At 36.7% G+C, this 18,765-nt stretch overlaps 4 protein-coding genes across 4 annotated transcripts in view; 2 read left to right on the top strand and 2 right to left on the bottom strand.

The window, feature by feature from the left end:
- Positions 1–1,398: 1,398 nt before the first annotated feature.
- Positions 1,399–4,159, bottom strand: LOC116304419 (uncharacterized). Its single transcript, XM_031714161.2, has 3 exons — positions 3,861–4,159; positions 2,861–3,164; positions 1,399–2,125 (listed from the first exon to the last, which is right to left on the bottom strand). The coding sequence occupies exons 1-3, from the start codon at positions 4,133–4,135 to the stop codon at positions 2,039–2,041; spliced, it is 666 nt and encodes a 221-aa protein (XP_031570021.1). The 5' UTR covers positions 4,136–4,159; the 3' UTR covers positions 1,399–2,038.
- Positions 4,160–4,521: 362 nt separating this feature from the next.
- LOC116304404 (radial spoke head protein 3 homolog) lies at positions 4,522–7,605 on the top strand. Its single transcript, XM_031714134.2, has 7 exons — positions 4,522–4,802; positions 5,427–5,514; positions 5,831–6,118; positions 6,233–6,520; positions 6,595–6,673; positions 6,920–7,006; positions 7,096–7,605. The coding sequence occupies exons 1-7, from the start codon at positions 4,693–4,695 to the stop codon at positions 7,341–7,343; spliced, it is 1,188 nt and encodes a 395-aa protein (XP_031569994.1). The 5' UTR covers positions 4,522–4,692; the 3' UTR covers positions 7,344–7,605.
- A 286-nt stretch (positions 7,606–7,891) lies between these two features.
- LOC116304403 (membrane-bound transcription factor site-2 protease) lies at positions 7,892–13,325 on the bottom strand. Its single transcript, XM_031714133.1, has 10 exons — positions 12,818–13,325; positions 12,168–12,434; positions 11,655–11,758; positions 11,008–11,254; positions 10,252–10,423; positions 9,762–9,853; positions 9,491–9,569; positions 9,066–9,182; positions 8,532–8,607; positions 7,892–8,213 (listed from the first exon to the last, which is right to left on the bottom strand). Exons 1-10 carry the CDS (start codon positions 12,890–12,892, stop codon positions 7,991–7,993), a joined length of 1,452 nt encoding a protein of 483 aa, XP_031569993.1. The 5' UTR covers positions 12,893–13,325; the 3' UTR covers positions 7,892–7,990.
- Positions 13,326–13,390: 65 nt separating this feature from the next.
- Positions 13,391–18,765, top strand: part of LOC116304413 (uncharacterized) — an 8,767-nt gene continuing 3,392 nt past the window's right edge. Inside the window, exons 1-6 of the mRNA XM_031714155.2 lie at positions 13,391–13,481; positions 13,955–14,117; positions 15,242–16,345; positions 16,806–17,069; positions 17,491–17,596; positions 18,327–18,532. Coding sequence (XP_031570015.2) covers positions 13,479–13,481; positions 13,955–14,117; positions 15,242–16,345; positions 16,806–17,069; positions 17,491–17,596; positions 18,327–18,532 — 1,846 coding nt within the window. The 5' untranslated portion in view covers positions 13,391–13,478. The remainder of the gene's footprint in view (positions 13,482–13,954; positions 14,118–15,241; positions 16,346–16,805; positions 17,070–17,490; positions 17,597–18,326; positions 18,533–18,765) is intronic.

The raw sequence follows: 18,765 nt of genomic DNA, 5'->3' as shown, positions 1-18,765 counted from the left end.
CAATATCAACTTGGCCTTCAACCAAACTCCGTCATCACCGTTTGTTTATCGTTACAAGCGTGGTATACGTAAAAATATCGAGGGCTTCTTTAAACAACTTTCGTGCGACCGGAGATTGGTCGTGTTGTGCCGAACCGTGACGTACCGTGACCATGACGTTGCCGTGCCCGAGTACTTTGAGTAGGATTAGTGGCAGTCACGAATTACGAGAATCAAGCGATTGAATGAATAAACGATATTGGGTATCTTTGTGAAGAGAGCGGACATTGTACAAGTGAGGGGAAAATGATAAAATCAGCAAATTTAGGAGTGCAAAGTTACAAAGTCTTGAAATGGCTTCTTGGGGTCTCTACAACAGCCTATCACTAGATTGGCTAGACGTAAACTACAATTAGACGACTGGAAAAAAAAAGAAATATAATGAAAACAGAACAATTCATTTTCACTTCACACGTAATATCGAACGGTTTTTCGTCCGGTTCAATTTATAGGTGATTTTACGAAGTGACAAAATCTTTCCACATGGAGTTAATATAAATGAAAAACTGAAAATAAAATTACTTCCTAAAAAGTCTAGTAATTGACTTTAATAAATAATACTCTTTTTCCACGAAGCTTTCGCTACAGGTAAGTAGCAAATTCTTTAATTATTTTAGCCTTTTCTATTCTTGGAAATCCCAAACTGACCTACTATGCGAGCATAAGTCTGTTCAGTTCTTCGCACGACGGGTACAAGTTGATGTAAGGTTTCATAATGTTTCTTGCCAATACCTCTAACTCATGCAACTGTATTTTCAAATTCTTCTGACAAGTTGTTTGTAGGAAATGCTCTTCTTTCTCGACTTGAAGTTCTTTTTCCTTGTTAAGAATCAAAGTTCGTAAAGCAGTTTTTACTTTGCAAAGCTGATCTACAGTCAACTTTCGCAGCTCAGCTGTAAGAAATTTCCACTCGGTACCTGATGTCCCGACAACCACAAGCGACGTGAAGTGTTTTTTCAGAATATTTAACGGATGTCGAGTTTTAATGAACTCGATGTCATATTGTTGAAGTTTCATTTCGAGAGTCCATCGATCGAAGATCTTCGTCAGGAACTTTCTTCTTAAGAAACTCTTTCTTGCATTACATTTTGGACAATCTGGGTTACTTTGGGTTTTCACGGGATCGATAATTTTAATAACAGTTGATTCGGACCCAAGACGATCTGCCATTTTCATTTTCACTTCTGTATTTTTGGGAGTTCTCTTTTCGTTCAAGTGGCGACTGTAGTCCAGCGACCCTTGAACATTGGTACTTATGATATCCATAAATGATCTCCGCAACGAAAAGTCATAAAAATGTTTGAAATATTTTGTTAGGTTTTTAGCTCGTTCTGCGAGAAAAACGGCTTTCAGACGCGAGATTTGAAATTCAAGTTTTTAATTTCCATGCTCGCGCTAGACCGAGCTCTTACAAAAAAAGGCGCGCGCGCACAAACTATCCATGGACTTTGTCTCTCTTTTGCGGTATGTAATCTTGTAGTCATTTTTTGGAAAATTATTATTTGTCATTCCTCGTAAATAGGCTGTCATATGATTTATTTTGAACCAGAGCGGGAAGCTGTTCTTTCCCGGCATGCAATACGCACAGCAGTTTAATTTTCCTGCTCCGATTCTCAAATTATTTTTGTACTTTTCTTTAATTTCAATCTTTTTGAAACTATAAAACTATTTACTAAATGTCTTAAGCTTATAAATATGAGTGATAAAACGTCTCTTGAGTGGTAACAATCCTCCAATTTATGAAACGGCCTGATTTGGAGAGCGAAACCCGAGACCCCAAAGGTGAGAGGCGAGTGCACTGCTTCCCGATTCCCAATATCACAGAATCTAACAGTTCAGCATCACAGAAAAATTTGATAAAAGACATTATATATAATAATATGACAATTATTTTGTAGTAAATTGGTTGATAAAAAATACATTAACAAAGGCAAGAAAATTCTTAAAATTTCCTATAGATATTTCAATTGGATATTGTTGAGGAGTAGAAACCTTTGTTCTATGGCCAAGATATTTCCTTGAACTTCTTCCTTATTTGCTTGAGTTCTTCGTCAGTTGAGTGAGAGCTAGTGGAGTCTGAGGTAGTCTAGAAATAATATAAATTGGGTTAAAAAACAAATGAATATATATATATATATATACACTCGATTGCAGAAACGTTGTAGTATACATTTATACATTTATACAAATATCTAATGAGATGCATGATACAAAATAACCATTTCCAATGCTTAAAACCAACTGATTTATAATCCATACGATCTAACAGACAAGAAAAAAAATATTTTGACAGTTACTGAATATTTTGACAGTTACTCAAAATATTTTTTTTCTTTTCTATTAGATCGTACGGATTATAGATCAGTTGGTTTTAAGTGGTGAAAATGGTTATTTTGCATTATGCATCTCATTAGATATTTGTATAAATGTATAAATGTATACTACAACATTTCTGCAATCGAGTGTATATATATATTAATATATATATACAGCCATTTGCAAAAATTATGGCCGCTTCCAATATATATACAAATATATCAAAAGCATATCAAAAATTATGGGATAGCCTCCCTTATATTTTTTTCGAGTTGTCTATTACTAGGGCTTTCTGAAAAAAATATCAAGAAAGATATCCCGCCCTGTCTGATATACTTTCCATATACTTGTATTTATATTCGAAACGGCCATAATTTTTGCAAATGGCTGTATATATATATTAAGGAATATATATGACAATGATTAAATTTTTTACCAAAGTCACACTAGCTAATGAATGAATGAACAAAGGAAGAGTGGATGAATGAATGAATGAATGAAATACCTCTGGTTCATGATTCCTGTCTTTTTCCTTAGCTCCTGTTTTTTCATTTTTGCCATTTACTGATTTAGAGCTGGAATTTCCTGATGGCGAACTTAGTTTTAAATTAACAAACTTTCTGTTAAGTTTCACAGGCTTTGCTTTATCTTCTTGATTCACTCTAGGTCTTTTAAGGTTAGTATTTGGTGACAAGTCTGCTTCCTGGGTTTTTGGCTTTAACTTTGAAGGGCCATTGTTGATGAGAACATGCTCAAGGTCTGATTTGGGTATTTTGACATTCACCACTGAATTTTGTACATCTGAAAGTCTGGAAATCAAAGATAGATACCAGTGTTATAGATAGTGTGTCTTATTAGCCCAAACACATATGGGAAAGGCATATGTACCTACTAAAATGTTCTCATTGTTGTGTAGTTCAAGCCTGTGGTTGGGATTTAAATTGAACTGCATGTGTTGTTGATATTTACAGAGGGAGGATGGAGTACCTGGAGAAAAACCCTCTTGGCAAGGGAGAGAACAACACATCAAGCAAACTCAATTCAAATGTGGCATCCGCAGGGCTCAAACCATGACCCGACCCGTTGGACTTACAGCTGTGAAAGACAACACATTAGCAGCAGTGCACCACCCAATGGTCAAACAACTCATCCAGGTGGTCAAAATCAAGCAATCCTCCCACATTCATTCCATACACTTGGTCACTTGTTGATGTAACCCTCTCAAACCTGTAGTATAGTTTTTAAACTTGGTCATAAACTATTATGCATGTTGTCCCTTCAGTTATACCTGTGTCCATGACCCTATCTTTTCATGATGGGGAGGGGGGGACGTCCTCTTTTGGCCTTGATTATAAACTATGGTTTAATAATCGGGTCAATTTTTGTCAAATTTTGACAATTGCAAGTTAGAATCATTTAAGAATATTTTCACAAAGTTAAGTAACATATTTTTATCCTACAAGCTAAACAACATAAAAAATAACATAGTATCTTCTTATCTTTACCGTTTTCTTCCTTTGATTGAATTTGCCGTCTTTTTAGCAAGCGTTCTTTCAGTGGTTTTTGGTGGTTCTCGTTTACCTCGTCTGAGTTGGTGTAACCTTTGAGGCAAAGGAGCAACAAATTTATAAAACAAATTCACTAATTCTTGCTTATCCAAATCTTTGATTTCATCTAGAGGGATACTTCGGTCACAAAGGATTTCTATTAAGTTTTCCCGATCTAAAATCTCAGGATGATCAAGATTTTGTTGTATAAAGCTTGTTCCAGACGCCGCCATCTTGGTTGACAATAACTATATATTGTACGGAGGGAGGGGTATGTAAGGAGTATATTTTTTCAATCAAGTCATAAAAAATATAAAGAAATTGTAAACATTACTAAAAAATCAATGACATTAAAAGTATTTTCATTTTCCATCAAAAAAGGAAACAATTTGCTATTTTTTGCTACGATTTTTTTGATTGAAAAGAAAACAGCAAACTTCCTCTCCCTCCCCCGGTAAGTAAGTAATCTAAGGCTCGTAATTTACTTATTACGCATGTTCTTTTATATAAAACAAATTTTAATTGGATGAATAAGACCGATAATTAGCCAATAACATCAAACGTACTATTGGCGGTAATGTAGTGTTTGTTGTCATAGTTACCCTGACGTGTAAATAGATCTTTAGCAACGCCATGTTGTTTTAGTCGACAGGAAAGCAGTTCAAAACAGCTCAAGAAAACGTTTATTCTTGATACGATTTCTCGTTTAAAATAATTTATTAAGACACAGAAAGATCCTTAAGGGTCTAAAGAAAGTACTAGCTTCGTCATAGAAAATAATCAGAGTAATATGGCTGCAGTTTTGGCGCAAAAAGGTGATCCTTCCAGGACGTATACCTTCGCGAGTCAACCTCGTCCCGTTCAACAACGAAAAAAATTCAGAGATCCTCTTACACAACAGTAAGTAGAGCTTCTAACATAAGCATTGATATTTGCAGCTATTAGTGTCGCAGATTTCTAAAACAGAAGTCATTTTGAAGCATTCAAAGAAGGATTTTGCTGACAGCTTTGTTGTCGACTCCATTGTATACGATATTTGATCGCTTTACTCTTTATTAATATTGAACCTTTTTTGAGTAAAATGCCTCGCTTAACCTATGGTATTAAAGCTTTAATCTTAATAAAAATACTTCTCAGATACATGACTGGTTAATCGGTATAATACATAAAATCGTAGCGATAATGATTTTTCTTGAAGACATGTAAAACCATGGAGATGGTTGTAGGAAAAATATTCCTCAAGTAAGAATTCATAAAATTCTAGTTTGATTACTTCGACTAAGAATTAAGCCAACTAACTTTAGATTTTTTTTATATCAAGTTCATTTTCCCTTAATTATGTATGTGAGAAAATCTCATTCTCAATTCGTATATTTCTATATAAAGTGAAGTAAGTCTTAATATGAATTGCAAATGAACCTAAAAATATTGATAATTATTTCATTTTGTCAGTGTATGCCATTAAAAAGATTAATAGTTTCATATATATTTTTGTTAAAAAGTGAATTTTATCTTATTTTCTAGAAATGAATCCCCAATGCCATATGGTAATATTATGTACGACAAAAGAATTGTTAGAGGGAACACATATGCGCAGAGAACTTTGCCAGCTGTAAGTATTGACATGAATAATACAAAGCCTGAAATCAAAATAAAGATTGCTATCATTGTGTATTTCCCAAAACTATCCATACCTCACCCATGGAGAGGGATTGGAATTTCTGAAGGTTGAGAGGGTCTGAGGAGAGTATTTGGTGGTGTCCTAAGGAGAATAAATTGCATAGCTCGAGAAAATGTCTATACCTCCCACTACAAATGGGGATTGGAATTTCTGAGGGGTCGGGAGGGTGAGGAGGGTATATTTAATATGTACTAGTAGTTTCAGAAAATATCCATATTCATTCATATAATCTTATTTTTTTCAAAAGTCTGCCCAGCCAGATCCAATTGAAGTCCAAAGACAACAAGAAATGAGAAGAAGAGCCATTGCCAGAAAGAGGGCTAAAGATCAGCTCCAACCTCGTTCACCAGAGCCAGTGACTGGCAGAAAACACATTGATGTACAGACAGAACTTTACTTGGAAGAACTGAGCGACCGTGTTGAAGAGGCTGAAGTAGAGACACAGACTGATGCTTTCTTGGACAGACCACCTTCCCCATTGTTTATTCCTGCTAAAACTGGTGTTGATGTTGCAACACAGATCCTGGATGGAGAGGTATTGACCGATCAGAGTGGAAATTAGAACTCAGTTATCTTATTATATCCATTTTTTACTACATTATTTGCATTATTATTACTTGTTTCTTACTTTTCGTTTTTTTCATTCTAGCTGTTTGACTTTGACATTGAAGTAAAACCCATACTCGAAGTGTTAGTTGGAAAAACTGTAGAGCAAGCTCTTTTAGAAGTAATGGAAGAAGAAGAGCTAGCCAATCTCAGAGCACAGCAGAGGCAATTCGAAGAACTCCGCAATGCAGAACTCGTAGAAACCCAGAGATTAGAAGAACAAGAAAGACGACACAGAGAGGAAAAGGAAAGACGCATGAGGCAACAAGCCGAGGTTCTGCGCAAGGAAAAAGAGACCGGAGATAAGATTGCAGCTCGTGCATTTGCTCAAGTAAGGACTAAAAATCATTTCTGTGTTATCCAGTTTAAAGCAAGTCAACTGATTTGTTTTGCATTTTTTTATAGAGTTATCTCGCTGATTTGGTACCATCTGTATTTGGCTCACTTAATGAGAATGGTTATTTCTACGACCCAGTTGAAAGAGGTAGGAACTATTTGAAACGGCATCTTGTTACTCATGGTGCCAATGAAATAATTTAGAGAGGATTAAGGGTGCACTAGGAGTCTGTATGTTGGCAGAGAAGGGAGGGATGGTGTGTTGAGATAAGTAGGGTGTTACTCATGTCTTATATGGTGTTGTGTGTATCCAAGCTAGACCAGTCCACCTCAGTAGACTCTCTAGAGCCACATATACCCTTCTGTACTTATTAATCTTTTATTCATTTTATAGATGTGGAAACATACTTCATGCCGTGGCTCATGGAAAGAGTTGATGAAAACTTGGATCAATCTATGTTGGCCAGAACATTATTAGATGGTAAGCGTTTGATTCTCATAACCCCTCAGAATGTAGGTTCTGTGAGAAACAGTGTTTTAACCTTCAATATTTCTTTACTTGTGTTGCAGTTATCATAAGAGAAGTTGTTTCAAAGAGACAAAGTGTTTACGGAAAATTAGACGAAGAAATTCGTCAAGCACAGGAAAAAGAAGCCATGGCCAAGGCTGCGGCACAGAGAAAAATAATCAAAGAAACGACATCACCTGAACCAACGACAGACATACCCAGCGAAGAAACTGCTGCACCTGAAGAACCAAGTGAGGAACTCGGCGCTGAACCCCTGGCAGATGAAAACCCTGAACCAGAAGAATCTTAAAAAATACTGGAGTGAATATATATTTGTATTTATTAGTGGATGGCTAAAAATTTTTTTACCTCTTGAGAATACCTGTTACTGGGTAGAATTCAATAAAATACATATAACATATATATATCCTGCACACACATATATAGAACATCCATATATCCTTTGCTATGCAATTTGACCAGCACCTCATTTTTACTTAGTATAAAGCAGGAAATACTGTGTACAGACTTAATACAATTTATGACTTTTTTATAAAGACATTGATATGTCACTGTTTTGTTGTGTTTGTTCTTTGCTGGTATTTTTTAGAAATAAACAAATGAACATATTGTCGTTAATTCTATTGATTCGCGGCAATGACAGGGAGTTACGACTTGTTATCTGTGACTAATTTGCTGTGTAACTGCAACATGCAAAATCAAGCTGGAACTTGGGCTTCCTGCAAACTGTGCATCGTATTTACCTGTATTGAAACTGACATATTGAAATGACCAGTTGACAAAAGAAAGGAATGCAAGAATTTAGAAAAAAATATAAAAAAATATACACTGACAATATTCACATCAACTGACCTTTATTAAAAATAAGTTAAATATAAATACTATATAAATCACCGTAAAAATGATATGAGATTATAATTGTATATATTATACTCATTATACATTTCCGAGAGTCCATAATGCAAGAGTGATGTTAGCTGCCAAGAGAAGAGTACCCAATGTCAATATAACATTACATAAAGTGTTTCTTTGATCTTCATTTGGGATAAGATCTACTAGTGAATATTCTACCAGGGCAAAAAGAGCCCATTGACCATCCAGAGAGTAACAAGGTACCATGTTGAGGAGTGCCAAAGCTCCCGACAATGACACAAGATATCTTATAGGATGTTAAGGGCAAATGTGACTTGAAGTATTTACATTAATAGATTTTGTTAGGCACTGATATAATTCTGGGTTCAACTGCTCACAAAAATGCTAAAATAAAGTGAAGTATATAAAAATAATTAGAACTTTGGACAACAAATCATGTTACAAAGAAAAAATAAGACTGCTTTTTGTTTTGGATGCACAGGTCGTTTTTTTCCCCATACGATTGACACATTCACAAATTAATGGTCACAAAATAAGGAACTTTGCAATTTAATACACCTTTCCAAATTCACTTGAGTGATCAATTTAAACATAAAAAGGATACATGAGAAATGTCTGTATGATGGTGGGAAGTTCGAGAGGAAGAAGTGGACTTCTGGGACTAAAGTCTGTGACTACAACTGTGAAAAGAATTAACATAACTACTGAATAAAAGAAAAAAATTAAATATTGGCTTTCTAGGTGACATCCAGATGACATCCCCTTAAAATCACTCTGGCTCCACTTCTGTAAAATATCAATTTCCTGTAAGGTTTATGTCTCTGGTAGATAGGTAGGAATAGGGGGCTCAGAGGGGGTGGGGTAGGGGAGGGGGCTACAGCTCCCCCTTTTCCCTTTTTCCATACTAGTCGCTTATATTTCCCAATCTTAGGCCTAAGGCAAACGTTGAACTTTCCATGCACTGAGTTCGGTGCATGGAAAGTTTGACATTTGCCCTAGGCCTTAGCCCCCCCCCCCCCCCCCAAAAAAACAAAACCATACACACACACACTTTTTATGGTGCTCTGCAGCCCCTGAGGAAAATGGAATTTAGGTACATGCAAGAGATAGTAGAAGGGATAGTAAGGTTGATTTATACCTGTATATGTAAGCAGTCTTGGATCTCCTACATACAATACATCCAAGTCACGACTTCTTATTATTCTAAGTAGACGACTGGAATTGTCCAGTGATGGGTGCACACATGCTTTGTCACCTTTAGACCAGAATTTAAACAATACTTATCAATAATTATTAATAACAGTAATTAATAATAATAGTTAATAATAATAACAATAAATAATAATAATAAATAATAATAATTATTATTAATAATTATTTGAACAGCTGATTTTATTCTAAAATATACTTTTATCAGTAAAAATATTATAGATTTTGATGAATTTCTTTGGGAAAAATATTTGTGACTGTTTGATTTTTTAGGTATTTTTTATTCTTCTTTTTCCTACTAACTTAAAATGAAAATATATTAAAGTGTGGAAAGTTATTTCTCTATGGTCATACCTGGTCCTGCACAATCTTCTGGTTGATTGCAAAATTTTTTAGTCTGCATCGTGGTACGAGCAGGGAGACATGCATATCCCTAGTGAAATGAAAATGTGAATGAATGAATGAATGAATGAATGGATAGATTGATAGATGGAAGGTAAAGAAATTCCACACAAAAAATGTTTCCAATTTTCTTGTTTTTTTACTAGCTAATAGCCATTCCTTAATTCTTGATGATTTCAGTTTTCAAGTTATTTCCTTCTGTTTTAATATTGGTTAAGTTTACCTTAGCTTGGCTAATTGACTGGTATGTGAAACAAAATCTTGAAGATGTGGCATTCCTACAGCAATCAAACACTCCATCAACATATACCCCTCCTTTCAAATGGAAAAAAAAAATGGAAAAAACATTAATAGAAATTCCTTGGGTAGGATCATAAGATTGGGACAGTACTGGGAAGCCAAAGGTAGGATCTGGGACATCTGGGATATCCAGGGACATCTGGGACATCTGGGATACCCTGGGACATCTGGGGCAGAGTGGACTACCCTGGGGCAGAATGGGACACCCTTGGACAGAACTGAAATTAGTGGGCCATCCTGGAGAAGAGTGGGCCATCCTGGAGAAGAGTGGGCCATCCTGGAGAAGAGTGGGCCATCCTGGGGCATCTTTGGACGAATTAAGGTGCCTACTTGGTTCCCAACACTCTTGTTAGGAACTAAGTAGGAACCTATCAGTATCATTAGAATAGAAAGGAATATCAAAAATTACTAACCAGTAGACGAATTCTTCCTGGTAATGGTGATCATATCACTGCAGTATCCGTGCTGTGGCTTGAGGAGAGTCTTAGACACACAGTGAAACCAGTCATCTTTGTTATACACCTGACATCCGTATACTGAAAGTATGGTATCCCCCCTCTTAATGCTACCATACACTGGAGAATTCTATGGCAAAACAGCATTTACATGATCATAAGTGAGAAGGTCAAACATTATTTATTTATTTGTTTTCAGTTTTGCAATGTGGGACAATAAATTAGGTTCTCATCTCTGGAGGTGAAGGCACAGGTTGCCGAAAGATCGTATTGATATTTAGATGAAGGGAAAAAAAATACAAAATGTGGAGAAAACCTCTGAATCAAAGTAGAGAACCAACACAAAAGCCTTGTTATTGCTAATCACCACTACAAGTACAGCAGTGGAGAAGCTCAACTGGGTCGAACGAAGAAAAAAAGAAGATAAGAAGGCACCTCTGGTAGCCACTACACAGTCCATGAATGACCACAAGCAATACAAGCAATTCTCCTTATGCATACAGGCAGACCCAAGGATGAAACCAAGGAAGACCAGAGTGGCGAAACAGGACACATATCATCAGCACACAATGTCCCCTTGCCCCAACCCCCCTCCCCAAGAGCTGCTACGCAGGCTACAGCATACATCACACACCAACCTATGCCCTCCTTCCCCCCCCCCACTCCTGTCCACTGCTAGCCATTACTATCAAATGATGACCATAACAGAAGTACCTTCATAACCTGCTTCACTACTGCACCTTGACCAGTCATATACAGAGGTACAATAATATATGGAAGTAGCCATAGCAACAGCAACCCTAAGAGGGCTAGAACAATGTTATGCCAGACCCCTGCACAATATATTCTTAGCTGCCGAAGAGATGATACCAGCTTGAGATGGTCAGTATGAAGGTCGACATAAGCACCAGGGTAGATGGCCATGAAAAATAGGCCAAAACCATTGACACGAACTTGCTCTCTAAAAAAATAATAAAACAGCATATACAAAGGAGTTTGACAATTTTTTGGGGGGGGAAGGGGTGGGATGGAAAGGTTAAAAATGGCTTAATATGGTTGCAGAATATTGGTCAACAGAGGCACTGAATAGAGACAGGTGAGGTGTCTTTGCCAACAGGATGAGGTTAATGAGGTATTAGAGGCTTTGCACCATCACATAATGTCAGCCATGACAGGAGGCAGGAACAATATTGAATCTGGTCTTATAATATAGTATAATCTGATTGGTTGAAAAACATGGACCATTTGCCCATGGGTTGCACGCTCACGTCAGGTTCCCTTGGGAAAAAGAGACTATAGCTGTACCTCCTGTCATGGCTGACATCATGGATGGTGCAACCTCTATTGTTTGATATGCTCACCTAACGGCAGCTATGGCATGGCCTATTTCATGGTATATCCCACTAATAGCAAGGGTTATCAAATAATATAGAATTTGACTCCAGGGAAGGTTGACTCCAGGCATCTGAAAGTCCAATTAAGATAAAATAAAATAATTATGATAATCTTAAATTATTATGGGCATTGAATTGTTGATTCTTGGAATACCATATATCAACATGAAAAGCCTTGAACTTTTATTGATACTTGCTGATCATGAAGTAATCTCTAGGCTAAAGTCAATCCTGAGACAACCTTAAGGTTGATTAGAGTCAAGGTATGGCTAACTCACAAATAAAATCGTAATAGGGAGTGTCCGCAATAGCGAGAGTTAATTACAGTCATTTCTTTGTCATTATTTTTCATCAGGGATTTTGCTTCTGTCCACAATAGTGAGGTGTTTGTAATATCGGGGTGTCCGCAAGGAGAGAGTTGACTGCAGGAAGGAATCATATACTGTTTCCAAAGCTTTGCGCTATAATTGAACAACTTACCACTGGTGTTAAGATCTGTTCAGGTGCTTCTTTAGTGAATGCTTTATAAAGAGTCAACGACAGTACTCCAACAGACACAAACATCATAAACACACCAACCCATGTGCCGATTGTGAACCAAATATGTAGAAAATATGAATGGAATTTGCCGAGCTTGATAAACCATCTGTTGAATCGTGTTGTGTACCAACGAATCTGACATGGCAATAATGAGATGCCATTTTCTTCTAAAAGTTCTTCGTATCTGCGAGAATACCTTCTATAATTCTAAAAATAAAATAATGATAATACTGTTATAACTTAATATTTTATTTTTGCTAATTTTTTTATCGTCATCATCATCATTATTAAGTATTATAGTATACCCTGAAGTTCAATTATTGACACAATAATTGAACTTCAGGATGTACCTGAAAATTAATAGAATGAAAGGAAATGAAAGGATGGGATTAAAAGAAATAGCTACTTCTTTCATCCTTCTATCCCCTTTAATGCTTGCTTTCCTGCTCCATTTTCTTCTCTCTCCTTTTATTCTCCCCCCCCCCCCCCCCTCCTCACACTGTCACTCTTTGTCACATCAAACAACATGATGGATGCTTTATTGTTATTTACATCAAAAACACACACACACAAGAATGATTTCCACAAACCTTGAGTAAAGCATTAATGATAAAAACCAGAATCCAGAAGAAGATAACCAAATAAAGACTTGAAGAACGAAGCATTGCTTTTCTCTTAAATATCGATATAGACTTTATAACACTTCAATGTTTTGTCTCGGAAAACTGCTTACTCAGCGAAAGCTTTTGTTATTATTTACAAAGCCACAGATGAAATTACATTTATAAATTAACTTTCAAAGTACTTTCTCAGGTATTTTCAACTCTATTTGAGTTAAAAATTAAGTGTAAGGAATAGATGTATTCAGAAAGTGGAAAAGAACAATGATGCATTTCCCATCCCATGTGGTCAAGTGATCTAAACTCGAATGAATAAAATCCACCTCAAAATGATAAAAAAATACTAGATCTCAGAATCTAAGAATAAATCCTTAGCCCCATTAATACAGAAATGTTATTTTTTCAAAAATCGGACTGAATAAACGAACATTTTTCCTAAAAAAAATACCTCAATCTCTCAATCAAACTCAATAGCCGCCATTTTGTAAACACAGTGGAGAGGGATTGGATACTAGTGTAGTCTCAATCCCTCACGGTTTTTAGCGTCACTTCCGGGTTTTTTTTTGAACTCAAAAATGTAGACTGGAAAAAAACACTTTTTTCGATCTAAAAACCTTATTATTTTTACAAAATGGTAAGTAAAAAAGCACTAGGATTAAGTACCTAGGGTATTGTCTTTCAGCTGGTAGAATTCATTGTTCATTTGTGGAGTTTACTTGGATGTTTTTCACGAAAGAAGAAAAACAGCTGAGATCCAACTGAGATATTTTCCTGGAAAATTTAAGCTATTGCATTATTGTTTTCTTGATTATCTCTTAATTTGTATCCCTTTTGCGAATTTATTTGAGTCCTTATCTACAAATCTGCATTTTTTATCAGGTTTTCAGTATTCCTGGAATAAATTTCGCGTAGTATTTGATTGAAAATCTCTGCAAAGTTTACGCGTTTAATACTACATTTTTTCACATAATACCTTACTTACAGAAACACTCCCTATAAATTATTTGACCTTATTTGTAAACTGTAAACAAATATTCTATTTTCATCTTTCCCTGCCCTTTCTGTCTGAACTGAGCGTAATTTTGAATTTCTTCGTTTGTCTTTTAGGAGTCCAAAGCTATGTCTCCAAATATAAGACTTATTGATGAAGATGGTTCTGGTGATGGTCAGCGCTATGAGTGCGATAGTATGAGAGTCTGGTTGAATTACCAAGGAGAAACGATGCTTTACACTGGACAGCTCTTACTAATCAAAGATGAACTTAAGAATGGTAATTTATATAACTAGATAGACCACGAACATGGATATTTCAAAATATGCAATAATTCTAGTCTCAGTTCCCTACTGACATGATCATAGAGGCAGCCATTGCCGGGCACAAGCCAGGCTATTCTCTGTGTAACTAGACATTGGGTCCAGACGCTTAAATAACAGATAGTAAACTATACATGCTGTCCAATTTGTAAATAATTGGATGGAAAAAAATTAAATTACAAGGACTGTCTATTTTTTTGACTCACGGTCTGGACTTCAACTGACTTGCATCTTGGATTGTAAAAAAAATCTAAACATTTTCGGCCTTTAAAAGGATGTAGTTGATCTAGATGTATAGTAAAAAGCATATCCAACCTCTGGAATTTGATTTATTCTTCTAAATTCTGAATTTTGAGGCATTTTTTAATTTTGGAAAATCAGGAACCGGGCGTAGTTGGACTGGACTGGACAGCGGATGTCGGATCGAAAAATTAAAAATGCCGATTTTGCAGCTTTTATTCTACAATTTTCAGTTTAATGTTCATAGCTAGTGTTTTTATGCTGAAAGATTTCAAAAAAATTTAGAAAAACCATACTGGTAAAAAAATTAAAGTATTGGCCATCCATCAACAGGCAAACTCCTAGGTCTATTGGGTGCGGTGAAGACAATGTTTTCTCGAGTTTAACGTTTTCCTCATATAGTCGAACCAATGTCATTTTTATTTCAATACTCATATGTATTTATGTTCGCATTTCTTTTTCCCATTCGACTAGAATACTTTTTTAACAGTATCCTAATAGAATATAATTTTTCTTTATTTATATAACTTTATATATACATATATTATTTAAATCGATTAAGGCCAAGGGCAAACGTCGAACTTTCCATGCACCGAACTCATTAAAAACAATGGATATCAGGTGATAATGAGGCGGCATTCTTTGATGTAATTAAGTTCGGTGCATGGAAAGTTCGACATTTGCCCTAGGCCTAACAGTTGTTTTGGGTGAGAAATCGCCGAAAATTAGAAATTGCCGGGCCCCTATGCCGAGACTTAAGAAAAACAAAACAAAACCAAAAAGAGGAAGAAGCTGTGACGTCAAAGTGCAATAAAAAAATCAAATTCTTTTCTTTACTAGCTGCAAGAACAACACCATGCCATTACCTTCCAAGACGTCGTACCCAAACTCGCAGCAGCCCTAAGAAAGATCAGAAAACAGCTGCTTGTTTGAATATATTTTCTGCCTTGAAAGATGCGGATCTTCACTTCAATTCATCAAGCACAACTGGTACATGTACAACCAGCATTACAACAATTGCCAGTGCAGCTGAGGGAACTTCATCGAGTACGACAGACAGTTCGACCACAACCTGGACGTTTTCTAAGACTTCAGCACCCAAAACTCAAAGCACAAAGAGTCTCCCGTCATTCAACTTAAGCACTACATCGTCTGCATTTTCCAAGCCTTTCAAAAATGTTCTTGTTGGGGGTAATGGCGCTGGTAAGTCGTCCTCGACAGAGATCCCATTTGCATCTACAACTATCCAGAAAAATGGGCCCAAAACTTCACCAGATGCAAAATCAGCTACGTCTTTTGGACTGCTCAACAATGCTTTGCCTGTCATAGGTAATATTTGGAATACTGGTTCCCAGAAGAAGACTGATAATTCTTCGCCTTTATCATTTTGGGAGGCACAAGACCAGCCAGAGGCCGCCGCTAAAGAGAGAGTTCCTAAAGATAATGTTGGAGCTTATTCTAAGTTGCCATTTCCTTCAAGTCTAGAGGACAATCATGATTTAAACGTAAAAAGTGGTCAGGAAAATGACAGGAAAAATGTCACCACGATGAAAAAAGTGAGAGAATTCGAAAAGGATGAAGGAGATAATCATACTAGACGTGGTAAAGCGAGGCGGGAGGCTCGAAAAAAAGAGAATTCGAATTCTTTACCGAAAGAACTCCTAGAAGCACAGTTAAAGTGCTTTCAGATCCAGCACTCGTTGTACGTCATTCTGGTCACAAAGCTGCGCAGCAAAGAATCAAAGTCAGAGCTGCTTCACGCATCCAACCAGTTGTCAAGCGATGCAGAATCTGACGATCTCCAATCATTGTTGCTTCCTCTTGAAACATTATTGAGGTGTTCAGATATACAGTTAGGACTCCATCACAGCTTGGATGTGGCTTTGGATAGCGAGGCAGGTAGATTAGAAGAAGATGGACAAGACCCTGGATACAGCTACAAAGGTAAAACTACATTCCATGCATACCGCTGTTTTTGAAGAAGACAGAATCATTTGCACAGGCTTAGCCTCATTTATTATCAGCTATTCACAGACACCATCAAAAGTCTGTGGGATTCCAAAACATTGGTATTGTTCAGCTTACACATTCTTGCATATCAAATAACATAGATTTTGTATTACTGTAAAGTGGTACGGTTACGGTAAAGAATTGTTGACGATATCCCTAGGAACCAATCACAGTGCGCAATAATATTCCTTAACCAATCAAAATGCTCGAAGTCACAGCACAGCATACTTGCATGTTCCTTCAATTTTTCACAGCTCACGCAAACGCGCTTCAATCTACGGGTGTGTGTGTGGTAAAGAGCCATCGTTTCCTTCTTGGCCGGGAGTAAAAACATATGATTTTTACATTTACAATTCTTTTCTTCAACTTTGTCTATTCTTTTCTTCTCGCTCAGAAAGTGTCGGCCATATGATCTACGACAAGGATGAGCTCCTGATCGAAAGCCGTTCTCTCATGAACCACACAAAGTTTGCACAGTCACTGGTCTGTCTTCACCTGTCCAATCCCTACTCCTCAAACCTGAGATACGCATGTGGCGAGGACCGTATTTTTAGCTATGAATCGCTTTTTCAGACGTCTAACTTTTATGTTCCGCACGGAGAGGGAAAGCTGGTTAGTCTTGATGGGAATTTGATATACGAAGGACAGTGGAAGAAAGGTAAGCGGTAAAACAGTTTTTTTATTAGTTGAAAACGCGCTGCGGCCAACTTATTAGACTTTCGAAAAGTTTTCTGTCGAATTTGCGCGCTTTGCTAGCTTATTATAGCACGCGGGCAATTTTTTTATCGATATTTTTTCTATTTTCTTCTCTCTGTAAACTAGAGAAGACGACTTGGACAAGTTTACTAATTTATTGGCTGTGTAATGGCTTCCGTAATGCTTAAACCAATCAGAACGCACAATAATGCGCACCAGTCATTCAAAATGCTTGGATACGGAAACTATTTGATTCCAACAGTCGGGATACAATACTGTATTATGATTGGTAAATATGCCTTTTCTTCTCGTTTTTGATTGGCATAGGCGGACGAAAGCCCACAGTATGTTTCCCATTCATAATTTTATCCATTCTTTCATAGGTAAGAGGTGGGGTCATGGGAAGGCTTTCATTTTCTCCGGACACGAACTGAGTGCCAGCAAAAAACAATATGGAATTTACGAAGGACAATGGTGGAATAACATGAGGTATGTTTGGCAATAGTTAAGTGAGAATATTTGTGATCGTGTAATGCTGTAGCACTAAAATGGCTTCCCATAAAAATTGTTTGTCATGAGCAAGATTGAAATGGGCTCCGAGTTGAAGCCATTTTGATGTTGCATGAGTCATTAAAATAATTATCGTATGTACATCATTGAAATGGCTTCCATGAATAATGGTTGTGATTACGTACACCGTGTCGTATCCTTTAATATTTAAATGGCTTACTATGGACATTTTTTCTTAGAACACTGAAATGGGTTCCAAGTGGAAGCCATTCTGATGTTATTTGTTCATTTACTAGCTTTCGTATGTAACACTGAAATGCCTTCCAGAAGAATTGTTCTTATCGGCTATTTCGCTAAATGATTTTCATTTGAAAGCCATTTCGATGTCACGTAAATCGTTTAAATCGTTTTCCTAATAGAACCCTTACAGCACATCGGAATGCAGCTGAATGTTTCAATTATCAAAAGATTGGAATTCTTCGAACTGCTTTGCACATGCAAGAGTTCTATATGTAACATTGAAATGGCTTCCCATAATAATCTTTAGAGGAAATTCCAAAAAGTTTTCTAGAACTGCATAACAGCGAGCCGGAATTGAGAACGAAACTGTACCCTTCAAAAAAAAAAACACACACACACACACACATACACCCACACACACACACAAACACAAAAATAAAAATTGATGAAAGTTAAATATTAATTCCAGGCACGGTCACGGACGTCTAGTGTTCGCCTCGTGTACTGTGTACGAAGGTGAATGGCAGTATGACCTCATGTCAGGAGTAGGTGCTATGCATTCACCAGACGGCTCGGTACTAGAGGGATTATGGGACGAGGATGAACCTAGTGGGTGTGGCATGTTCACGTGGCCTAATGGCGCCGTGGAGTATAGAGAATACCAGAATGGACAAGGTATTACTAAAGTAGAACCAAAACTCTATCGTGCGGCCACCATCGGAAAATATATGCCTCCGATGAATAGTTTTTGGTCGCTTAATGGAGCTGTTAGGTATAAATCAGTGCCAAAAACCCTATTATTTTTGGGGAATTTGACAACAGGCCGCTTAAAGTAGAGGTATAAACTATTGTAGTAAACTTCCTCTTAGTCTGTTTGGACTTAAACGACTTCCACTAGAAAGAGATTG

This window comes from Actinia tenebrosa, unplaced genomic scaffold (genome assembly GCF_029948245.1).
Source record: "Actinia tenebrosa isolate PJP-AT-01 unplaced genomic scaffold, QUT_ActTen_1.0 PGA_scaffold5__44_contigs__length_20552954, whole genome shotgun sequence".
In the NCBI taxonomy this organism is placed as follows: domain Eukaryota; kingdom Metazoa; phylum Cnidaria; class Anthozoa; order Actiniaria; family Actiniidae; genus Actinia; species Actinia tenebrosa.
Note: the sequence above shows the minus strand (reverse complement) of the source record. Positions and strands in the feature narration are given on the sequence as shown.

Coding starts and splice junctions, on each gene's coding strand:
- LOC116304419 (XM_031714161.2), bottom strand. CDS start 4,135: ATGGCGGCGTCTGGAACAAGCTTTATACAACAAAATCTTGATCATCCT. Junction 3,165..3,860: donor TCAATCAAAGGAAGAAAACG/GTAAAGATAAGA, acceptor TTTGATTTCCAG/ACTTTCAGATGTACAAAATT. Junction 2,126..2,860: donor ACAGGAATCATGAACCAGAG/GTATTTCATTCA, acceptor TATTATTTCTAG/ACTACCTCAGACTCCACTAG.
- LOC116304404 (XM_031714134.2), top strand. CDS start 4,693: ATGGCTGCAGTTTTGGCGCAAAAAGGTGATCCTTCCAGGACGTATACC. Junction 6,521..6,594: donor CAGCTCGTGCATTTGCTCAA/GTAAGGACTAAA, acceptor ATTTTTTTATAG/AGTTATCTCGCTGATTTGGT. Junction 7,007..7,095: donor GGCCAGAACATTATTAGATG/GTAAGCGTTTGA, acceptor CTTGTGTTGCAG/TTATCATAAGAGAAGTTGTT.
- LOC116304403 (XM_031714133.1), bottom strand. CDS start 12,892: ATGCTTCGTTCTTCAAGTCTTTATTTGGTTATCTTCTTCTGGATTCTG. Junction 12,435..12,817: donor TCATTAATGCTTTACTCAAG/GTTTGTGGAAAT, acceptor TTTTATTTTTAG/AATTATAGAAGGTATTCTCG. Junction 11,255..11,654: donor CATGCCATAGCTGCCGTTAG/GTGAGCATATCA, acceptor TTATTTTTTTAG/AGAGCAAGTTCGTGTCAATG.